The sequence below is a fragment of the Cibotium barometz genome, chromosome 12 (assembly GCF_041138505.1).
Source record: "Cibotium barometz isolate CiBa-2024 chromosome 12, ASM4113850v1, whole genome shotgun sequence".
NCBI lineage: Eukaryota > Viridiplantae > Streptophyta > Polypodiopsida > Cyatheales > Cibotiaceae > Cibotium > Cibotium barometz.
Genome location: NC_141057.1, coordinates 42507948 through 42519545, shown reverse-complemented (window position 1 = coordinate 42519545; position 11598 = coordinate 42507948). Strand labels below are relative to the sequence as shown.

At 44.7% G+C, this 11598-nt stretch overlaps 1 protein-coding gene across 1 annotated transcript in view; it reads right to left on the bottom strand.

Annotated features, from left to right (window-relative positions):
* Window positions 1-320: 320 nt before the first annotated feature.
* Window positions 321-11598, bottom strand: part of IVD (isovaleryl-CoA-dehydrogenase) — a 42987-nt gene continuing 31709 nt past the window's right edge. The window contains exon 16 of the mRNA XM_086806501.1: window positions 321-699. Coding sequence (XP_086662627.1) covers window positions 553-699 — 147 coding nt within the window. The 3' untranslated portion in view covers window positions 321-552. The remainder of the gene's footprint in view (window positions 700-11598) is intronic.

Sequence of the window (11598 nt, the reverse complement as noted above, 5' to 3'; positions counted from 1 at the left end):
GGCTCTCTTCCAGACGATTACCTATATGACACTCTGGATAAAGAACTTTGCTCTTCTGCTTGTAAAAAATATGGCGAGGGCAAAACTATCTACCTTTTACAAATGGACAAGATTTAATTCAAGACTATTTAGGATTAACAGTAAGCAACACCTTAATTAAGCTTTTAGAAATCATCCTTCAAGAGGCTCAATGAAGGGGGGCTTGAGGCCACCACGTCACCAACTTTGTCTTGAAGAGTGAGACACATATAGATGTTGGTGAATTGCCTCTTTAATGTCTCTCATCCTCAACTACTCTAGCTCTCCTATGTACAAGAAGGTAATATGCAAATAATGTTTACATCTAAAAACCTCAGAATATCCTCCTAGAGCTCCTTCCATTAAAGTCTCCGATTGGCACGTTACACCTAACAATTAACTCTACCATACACTTCTTAAATGCAATCAATGATATAAAGGCAGAAAGGAACCTTGTGAAGAGACATTTACATGTTTTTTTACACCATTGATTCAAAATGGATTGTACTGTACAGGTAAATATAGTAGAAGAATTTAACCATTTTTATAGAGCTCACGGCCTATCAACATCCTGCGTATTTCACAAGTCCCTGCACCTATCTCGTACAGTTTGGCATCCCGTAGAAGCCTCCCCGTGGGATATTCGTTGATATAGCCATTACCACCAAGACATTGGATTGCCTGCATGCACAAGATGGGATCATCTTAAAACTGTTAATGTGGACAACCTTGCAAACACACTCAACTAGCTGTGATACTAGACAACCTCACCCTGTTCATGGGGATGTAGTGTCATCCAAAGCTCCTAAACCAAGACTCACCACCTTCCCATTGCCCCCATCAGCATGCACACCTATCCTTCTGTTTGTCTCATCAGCTGGGCCCTGGAGCACCTTGGGCATCAGCCAGCTGCTGCTGCCTTGTAATGTATAGTTTCTTGAATCTAATACATTTGTGGGTGGAGTCCCAAGTAGGGTAGCCCATGTCACCTTAGGGACATACTGCAAACCTCATTAACGAGCAAGGAAGCATCACACTAGAGAACTTCACATGGTTGGCTCGTGTGCAGTCCTATGGCTTCAGTATTGACACGATAGGTGTCACGTGCACACCTTCCGACAGTGCCATGTGGACATGATTATTTCTTGCAGCCGTCTAAAGGGCAAAGTTGGAGGCCGTATATGGGTAACACGGAGCAGTTTAGGGAGCCTAAATGGTGCCCGGAGGTGCCCAAGAAAAGGACCAATAGTTGAGACAGCTTTCCAGTATAGTTTAGAGGCTCAATATGCATTTTGGACATTATTATGTAGGTCAAAAAGACAACAGTGACCTGAAATATGACTTGCTATCAAGATCCCTATAAAAAGGCAAGTCATGGGTCATTTAGAGGCATTCTGACAGGTTGCAGAGCCAAGACCAAGAGCATGTAGCCGCAACATTTGGATCAGCCAAGTACACCTCCACATCAGTGCTTTCCACTAACGCACAGAGGAGGATAGTAAGCATTTAGTTTATGCATAGCATTGAAGAGTCAGATTTGTGGCGTGAATCGTTCTTGCTTAGTGTTAATCATCATTAATCACACTTCCACATAGTTAGCATGTTACAATGGTATCAGAGCATCTAGGTTCATCCTAAGTAGAGTGTTTGCATGTTGAATTAAGGTTTCTAAAGTTACGGGTTTGCATTTTTAGGGTTTCAGCCCAAAAATTGTTTTTTTCCCTCAAATTAGCCCCTACATCAGGGTTTTCAGCTCTATTTTCAGTTTGCCATCAACCTTAGGGTTTTGCATGTAGAAGAGTTTGCATGTGTCAAGTCTAGGTCTAGTAGGCAAAATCTGTGTTTTCTTCATGGCCTCTTTGTGGGCAATGCGAAAGATCGATGAGATGTACTAGCTAAGAAAAGAAGAACGTGTAGCTTGCTATCTTCAAGAATGGGAAGAAATTATGGGGATGTTCAAAGAAGAATGTGAAGCTCGAAGGCGTCAAGAATACGACAAACGATAAGCTCGATTGCGTCAAGACACGCAAGTAGAGAATTCACCAAAGGTTAAAGCTCAGTAAGAGGGAGTTTCATACCACAGAGCTTCCGGGACTAGAAGTGGGTCAGGAGAGTTTCCTCGAGTAAGAAGTGTAGACCAGTGGAAGCTCCTAAGGACGTGCCAACGGTGGTGGAAGAGTGAAAACAACAGTCAATTTGCGTACAGGATTTCAGCTCACATGACCAGCAGATTCCCAAGGAGGCAATAACGCCAACCATTCAAGTATGTCTCTCTGAATCCAGAATGGAGGAGGATAAGAACAGTACCACAACAATATCCGAGGGGAGCCAGAAGAAGAGCATCCATTGTTGACAAAGGAGCCAAAAGAAGAGCTAGCAACTCTAGTGGAGGTAGCAACGACAAAGGACCCAAAAAGTTGGGAGGTGAGCCTACAAAAAGACCAAGTAAAGAAAGAAGCAAAGGTGTATGGTTTGCCCCAGTGCTCCAAGTTTAGGAGTGAATGTCACATGCAGACATGATTATTTCTTGCACCGTCTAAAGGGCAAAGTTAGAGGCTGGATATGGGTAACTTGGAGCAGTTTTGGGAGCCTAAATGGTGCCCGGAGGTGCCCAAGGACCAATAGTTGGAACAGCTTTTGGGTATAGTTTAGAGGCTGAATATGATTTTGAACATTATTATGTAGGTACCTGAACATGACTTGCTGTCAAGATCCCTATAAAAAGGCAAGTCATGGGTCATTTAGAGGCATTCTGAGAGGTTGCAAAGCCAAGACCAAGGGCATGTAGCCACAACATCTGGATCAGCCAAGTACACCTCAACATCAGTGCTTTCCACTAACGCACAGAGGAGGATAGGAAGCATTTAGTTTATGCATAGCATTCAAGCGTCAGATTCGTGATCTACAAATCATTGTAGTTACTCATTCATTCGGTAATTTACATTAGGAGTAGGTTAGGTAAAGAGTCCCTCTTCTCTCCTCTCCACTCATCATTACGCATGTGATTAGCATTAATCTTTCTTGCTTAGCGTTAATCATCATCAATCACACTTCCACATAGTTCACATGTTACACTAGGGGAAACTAAGATGTGATACAAATGTCCTACCCAAAATGTCAAAGAAAGAAAGGGTGGGTAACTCTCTACAAGCTAGAATCTTCAAGGAGTTTGATGCCATTTGCAGAGATGAGATCTTTAAAAGAAGTTTTAAAGACTACAAGATCTTTCATCTACTTAGCCCATTGAGAACATGAAGCCTTTGTCTCCCAGGTAAACCATCAAAATGATCTCTAGTTTAGGCCACAAAGTTTATGAATTCCTGTTTATGTGAGAGGTGGCTGCATTTATGCACTTTTTATCCTTAGTTATTTACAATCTCTCAAGCAAAGCTCAATCCATTAAATTAAAGTCTACTCATTTAAAGCCTTCTTATTCAGGGTATTCATGTTAGAAGTCATCTCCTGTCTATTTTACACAACAGGGCCTTTGTTGTGGGTGTGCCCCCCCTTATGAGGTGTTTTATCATTTTTCCACACTCCCCGTATTTTTTTCCCTATTTTTTTCCCATTTTTCCTAGTGGTGGGAGGGCTGCCAGAGGATGCCAGGAGCACCCCAGTGCTGGCCGACTCCATGTTGATCAATCGTGGGCTACTGGGCTGCTGGCCGACTGGATTTCATCACTCGTAGGCATCTGTCTGCTGGCCGACTGCATTTATGCAGTCGTGGGACTTTTTCATCAGTCGTGGGCACTACATCTGCTGGCCGACTGCCCTCTCTGGGTTGTATATATAGCCCCTCTGCCCCCACCACTTCCTCATTCAGTTTTCTCAGGATCTTGTGTATAGAGAAGAGTTTACACACCTATCTCTCTGTGTTTCTTGTGCTGTTTATTTTCTGCAGTCTACTTGCTCTTGTCTACCCAAGTTTGGTTATCATTTCCGCTGCATATTCTGACATGGTATCAGAGCCCTAGGCTCTAGACAGATCTTGGGCGTTTTTCTGAGCAAGAGGGGGAGCGTTAGGCTGCTGATTGGTGGACTGTTTTGGGCTGAACAGGAAGAGAAGGTGCAAGAGGAAGGCGGGCCAAGGTGCTGGACAGCCACTTGCAGGTTTACAGATTTTTTTTCCCCACCCCCCCACCCTTTCAGGTTACTCTCCGCGATGGCAGATTTACTAGAGATGGCTGAGAAGCACGTGAAGATTCCGACTCTCCCCACGTTCCCAGTGGATCGTCAATTGGATGGGTCCAATTACGGCATTTGGAAGGTCATGATGGAGTCGGTTCTGGAGTCATATGACCTTGCTGATTTTATTATCATCGGGGTGCCACGGCCGGAAGCTGAGGAAGGGGAGCTATTATCGAGGAGGAAGGACCGAGAGGCACAGGCACACATGTGGGATCGTGTCAACACTAGGGTCCGGTCATTTATTTTCCTCAATTGCACACCACAAGTGATCAATCATGTGAAGCACATGACGCTGGCGAGAGGCATATGGGAGCACTTGGCTTCTTTGTATAACAGGGTGTCACCCATGAAAAGGATCTCCTTGGAAGTGCAGATGCGGGTTATGAACCCTGCAAAGTCTTCGACGATGTGGGAACACATTAACAAGCTGCAGGCCCTTCAGCAGGAAGTCCTCCAAGCTGGGAAAGAGATATCATCTGAAGATATGGCCATCACTTTGCTTTCCCACTTGCCTGGTCAGTATTCTGCTTTCTATTCCTCGTTGATCACGAGTGGCAGGCTCAGCACCATTACTTGGGAGGTGCTTGTGCCAATGGTATTAGACTAGGAGGAACGTTTCACGAACCCTCCTCACGGCGGAGGTTCGGAGGCCTTAACTGGCCAACGGTCGAAAGGCCGGAATTCCAACAAGGGCAAAGGGAAGGCTTCACCGGAGAAGTCTTCTGAGAAGAAGCCTGATCCAGAACGAGAGAAGCTGAAGGCCGAAAGATCTTGTAATGATTGTGGCGAGAAAGGCCACTACTGGAGGAAGTGCCCTAAGCGGACAGGGAAGAGTGCTGATTCCTCAGCCTCAGCTGCAAAGACTCCGGCATTTGTGCACTTAGAGATGGTGGACTCCGATGCTGCATCATCTTCGAGCGAGGAGGCAGTTGGCTTCACTGCAAAGGATACCCGGGAATGGATGCTGCTTCCAGGCACATGACTCCATCCCGTGACTTCTTTCTGGATCTGAAACGGCAGTCAGGTCGTATCTTTATTGGCGATAACTCCACTATTCCGATACATAGTGAGGGCCGGACGGAGATTATTCCCGACGGCAAGGGGGGCAAGCATGCTTCCCGTGTTCTTTATGTCCCTGCTCTGGGTTTTCATCTTCTGTCAGTGCATGAGGTATGCAAGACTGGCTTTCGGGTGGAATTTGAGGAGCATTCAGTTGCTCTAAGGGACCGTGAGACAGGCAAAGTTGTTTGGGAAGGCGGTGTGGAGAATGGCATCTACAAGCTCTCTGCACTCTCCTCATTGACAGGCTCTCAGGTCAGAGATTTGTGGCACTTTCGTTTTGGCCACTTAAATGTGGATGCTTTGCGGCACGCCTTCCGGGACCAGATGGTGGTTGGCTTGCCAGATGTTGGTAATAGGCAAGGACGCTGCAGTTCTTGCATACGTGGTAAGCAGCACAGGGAATCCTTTCCGAAGCAGGCTTCCAGGCGGGCTTCGAAACCATTGGAGTTGATTCACACTGACTTGTGTGGACCACAGCAGATACCATCCTTGGGAGGATCTCTCTACTTCATGCTGCTTGTTGATGATTGTACCAGATTCACGTGGGTCTACTTTCTTTCCCAGAAGAACCAGGCTTTTGCTCGGTTCAAGGATTGGCACGTGATGGTGGAGAAAGAGTCTGGATATCAGGTTAAGACTCTCAGGGCTGATAAAGGAGGTGAATTCTCCTCGATTGTATTTTTCAGGTTTTGTGCAGATCATAGCATGTTCCAGCATCCACTGTCGAGGAGCCGCCACTTCTTGGAGATCCAAAGGAGTCTGATGATGATTCCCAGTCTATCACTCCAGTTGATCCACCTCAGTCATCACAGGAGGTTGAGCCCGCAGCTGGAGTTGAGCCCCCGCGACCACAGGAGGCTCCACGATCTGTTCGAGTACCTAGGTGGTTGTTAGACACCCTTCGGGAGTCAGGTGTCACGGAGCTACCCTCCGAGTGGACCACAGAGGACGGCCCTCGAAGATCACATCGAGTCCGAGATAAAAGCAACACGGCGGAGCTTCTTCAGGTGAACTATGCTTTGATGTCTCGTATCATGCGGGACAAAGAGCCCACTTCCGTAAAGGAAGCCCTTTCACAGGATACTTGGAGGAAAGCCATGCAAGTGGAGCTTGATGCCATCGAGAAGAACAACACTTGGGAGTTGGTACCGAGGCCGACGAAGCGGTCAGTCATTGGTGTCAAATGGGTCTTTAAGACCAAATACGCGTCTCATGGGTCGGTGGACAAACACAAAGCCAGGCTTGTGGCTAAAGGTTATGCTCAGCGGCCAGGCATCGACTACGAGGATACCTTTGCACCGACAGCGCGGATGACCACGATTCGGACCGTTCTTGCCCTTGCTTCTTCTCAGAGGTGGCCCGTGTATCAGATGGATGTAAAATCTGCATTCCTTAATGGTGCCCTGCAGGAGGAGGTGTACGTTGAGCAGCCTCCAGGCTTTATTGTTCCAGGATCGGAAGGGATGGTTTACAGGTTACGTAAGGCCTTGTATGGTCTTAAGCAGGCTCCCAGGGCGTGGAATCAGAAGATTGATTCCTTCTTTATTCGGACTAGATTTCAGAGATCGGTTGCAGATCCGAACCTGTATCTCTTTCGGGAACGCGGCTCAGTCACGCTTATCATCCTTTATGTGGATGATCTCATTCTCACCAGCGGTCATGTGGAGCACATTGGAGCGACGAAGGCTGCCTTGTCAAAGGAGTTTGAGATGACCGACTTAGGCTTACTCCACTTCTTCTTGGGATTGGAGATCTGGCAGACCCAGAGGGGGTTTTTTGTCTCTCAGCAGCGGTATGTTCATGAGTTGCTTGAGGCCTTTGGGATGGAGAACTACAAGCCTATTACTTCCCCAATGGACCCGAACACAAAGTTAACCATTACAGATCCTTGTGAGCCAGTTGATGCCTCGCAGTACAGGAAGTTGGTTGGTTCATTGATTTGGTTGCTGAACACCAGATTGGACTTGAGCTTCTCCGTGGGACTGTTGAGCTCTTTTATGCAGACGCCATTGAAGACTCATTGGGACGCAAGATTGCGGAGTACGAAGGATCTGGGACTCTTTTACACAGGAGGGAATGGAGTCAAGCTCCAAGGTTGGAGTGACTCAGATTGGGGAGGAGATCCAGACACGAGGAGATCTACTTCAGGATACAGTTTCACCCTCGGCTCAGGAGCAGTTTCTTGGAGCAGCAAGAGGCAGCCAACTATTGCCCTTTCTTCGACAGAGGCAAAGTATCGGGCTGCTTGTGGTGCTGCTTGTGAGGTTGTATGGCTGCGGAGGCTGCTAGGCGAGATTGGGTTTCCACAGAGGGAGCCCACAGTCATCCAATGCGATAACCAGAGTTGTATAGCTATTGCTCCTCGGAACCCGGTTTTCCATGCCCGGACCAAGCATATAGAGATACAGTATCACTTTGTACGTGAGAAGATCTTGGCTGGTGACATCTTGCTACTTTATTGTTCGACGGAGGACAATGCGGCGGACCTCTTCACGAAATCTCTACCTCAGGCTACGCTCAGGCGGCACTCCAGCTCCCTTGGGTTGGTTTCACAGCCAGGAGCTGAGAGGGGGTGTTAGAAGTCATCTCCTGTCTATTTTATACACCAGGGCCTTTGTTGTGGGTGTGCCCGCCCTTATGAGGTGTTTTATCATTTTTCCACACTCTCCGTATTTTTTTCCCTATTTTTTCCCATTTTTCCTAGTGGTGGGAGGGCTGCCAGAGGATGCCAGGAGCACCCCAGTGCTGGCCGACTCCATGTTGATCAGTCGTGGGCTACTGGGCTGCTAGTCGACCGGATTTCATCAGTCGTGGGTATCTGTCTGCTGACCGACTGCATTTATGCAGTCGTGGGACTTTTTCATCAGTCGTGGGCACTACATCTGCTGGCCGACTGCCCCCTCTGGGTTGTATATATAGCCCCTCTGCCCCCACCACTTCCTCATTCAGTTTTCTCGGGATCTTGTGTATAGAGAAGAGTTTACACACCTATCTCTCTGTGTTTCTTGTGCTGTTTATTTTCTGCAGTCTACTTGCTCTTGTCTACCCAAGTTTGGTTATCATTTCCGCTGCATATTCTGACAATTCAATCTAAACTTTTATGCTTTGCATACAAGATTCTTGTTATATTCTCCATCAAGTTAGAGTGATGCCTCACGATGTACACAAGACAGCCTTATGCACTTCCCTTTGACTCTGAGTATTTGGTCATGCCATTAAGTCTACGAATGCTTCAGCTACCCTTAACCGAATGATGGACAGAATTTTCATAAAACACAGGGCTCTTACAAGTGTCTTTTTCCACGACATTTTGAGGTTTTTGAAGAATGATGAGGACGCACTTGAAAGTGGTTTTTGATGAGCTAAGGAAGCATAAGCTCATAATTAATAACAAAAAGTGTATTCTTCCTCTCGAAGATTCTCTATCTTGGACACAGTGTCTAGAGATCGTGTACAAATGGATCCCACGCAATCACATGAAAACCCGTTTTGTCCCTATGAAACATGAATCAAATGAAATAGACAAAATGTTTCGAAATGAAACGAAACACTCCCAACCGAAACCCCATTTTGCCCAAATTTGAGATCTTTACCAAAATAAAAAATAAAAAAGTCTCTTCTTCTTTCCCTTCACTTTCTTCTCCTCTTCTATCTCAATTTTCTTCAAAAATCCATAAAGACAAAACCATAAAATAGACGGAACTTTTCTTCTGACTATGTGTCACAAGTTTTCCCAAATTTGATTTCTTAGTCAATTTCACCTAATTTCACACTCAATGTTGAAATTTCATAGAAGTATTCCACTAACTCTTCAATTTCTCACTTTCCCTCAATTTATAAATCCCAATTTCAAACTTTCAATTTGAATGGTCGAAACACCGTTTTGCCCAAAATCGACTTGGTCAATTTTATCTAATTTCACACTTAATTTTTGAAATTTCCTACTAATGTTCCACTAGCTCTTCAATTTCTCACTTTCTTGCAATTCATAAATCCCAATTTCATACTTCAAAATTGCATCTAGTTTCACACCCAATTGTTGTAATTTCTTCAACTTCTCACTTTTCTCAAATTTATAAATCCCAATTTCATACTTTCAACCTTACGCCTCTAATTTCACACACAATTGTATAAAAAATTTTACGTTTCTCTTAAATTATCACTTTTCTCCAATTGAATTTGACAAGTCGCTTTGAAAGCTCTCTGTTTTGTTCATAGAGACGAAATGAAACGAAACCTGTCAAAACGACGAAACACATGAAATGTTTCTTGTGATTATGATCCAACGAAGATCCAAGCCATTAAGGATCCAACGAAGATCCAAGCCATTAAGGATTGGCCGAAAGTAAAATCTATACTTGAGATTCGTAGTTTTCTTGGCTTATGCTCATCCTACATGAGGTTCATAAATCACTTTGCAATTATTGCCTTGACATTGCACGAATTGACCAAGAAATGGGCTGCGTTTCGATGCGCATGCAAAAGAACATAGAGGCCTATGTATGCATGTGACCTATCAAAAGGTAAAATTTGATAGACAAAAGACCCCCAACCAACCATGGGAAAGCAATAGACAAGTGTCGCCTATATAAAGTCTCTCACATAATGATAATGAACCTCAATGTGCTTTGCCTGTGCATGAAAAAGAAAAACCAAATTTTTTGCGATGCAATAGCACTCTGACTACCTGTGAGAATAGGAGTTGCACACCAATGAGGTGATAGCCCAAGTGGTGAAGGTGTTTGCCTAGGACCAAGAGGTCCTGGATTCCAAACCCCCCAAGATGCTTCCTCAGCAGCATTGCCTACAAACGGATTAAAAGTGCCTACGGGTGGTTTAAAAATGGTAACTACAGGAGGATCTTGGGCCTAAGGCTAGTCGGGAGGGAAAAAAGAAAAAAGAATAGGAGTTGCACCACTTAGTGCATTTTCCATGTCTACCAATAACCTCCTCAACCATATGCACTCTACCGTGGCTGTGGTGACTGCCCTGTACTCATCTTTACATGAGGATGTCACAACACTGGTTCTTTCTTGCTACGCCAAGAAATCAATGAGTTGCCCAACAAAAAAAAGTTTGCACTTGTGGATTCTCATGTATCATAATCACCAACCCAATTTGAATCATTGTAGCCCTATAAATGAATGTCACCTCTTCTAGCATAAAACAATCCAAGCGTATGTGTGCCTTGGAGGTGCTTGAAGATCCTCTTGAGAGCTTTCCAATGTGAAGTGCATGGGTTGTGCATAAATTTTTGTTTTTATTTTTAACGCCATAAGTTATGTACGGTCTGGTGTTGCATAGATAAATGAAGCATCCAACAACCTGACTGTAGACAGTGGCATCCACAGAATATCCAGCATCAAAGCTACAGAGCTTTAGGGCTGTCTCAATGGGAGTTGCAATTGGCTTGCAATTTGCTATAGCAAACAGCTTCAAAATCCCATTGATATACTTTAGTTGAATTACTATCCCATCCTCTCTCTCCACAAACTCTATGCCCAAATAATAATGCAGAAGACCAAGATCTGACACTCAAAAGTTGTTCCCAATTCAGCTTTCACTGTTGAAATTTTCTCTTCATTGTTTCCTAACAAGATCATGTCATCTCTATAAAGCAATATGATGACCAAATCTGATTTTTTCTTCCAAATCTAGAGAGTGCTCTCCGTTGGACTATTTTGAAACACATGGCTCCTCAGATATGCATGTATCTTTGATTCTTTTGATACCAAGCTTTAGAAGCATACAGAGCCTTTCTTAACAGGCATACGTACTGCTTTAGCAAAAGTCTCATTGTAGTCAATTCCCTTCTCTTGAGAGTATCCTTTGGCAACAAGTCTAGTTTTGTATCTGGCTTTTGAGGCATCATATTTATGCTCGACTTTACAAACCCACTTACAACCAATCAAATTTTTTTCCCTCTCAAACTAGAGCTCGTCCTCCCTTCCAAAGAGCTTGCATATGGCTGTCCTAGAGTGTCCTGAGAAGCCATCTCGGGGCTGTTCTAGACTCTTGAATTACTCCCCTTTCAACATCGTCAAAATCTTGAGGGATGTCAAGCTCATCCAAAGGTACAGCATGAGGTATTTGCTGGCTGATTTTCAGCGTATGGTACGGACAAGCCACCACTAAACATGTCCTTATTCAACAAGAAAGCTTTAAAAGCATTGGACGTACATTGACCCCCCTGTTTGTGTGGACAAGGGTCTTGTGTTTCATTCTCAACCAGTGCAACATAATGCTGAAAATGCATAAATACCTCACAATTTTTCTTCATAGGATAAATCCAAGTGAACTTGGAGTAGTCATCAATAAATGTGACAAATC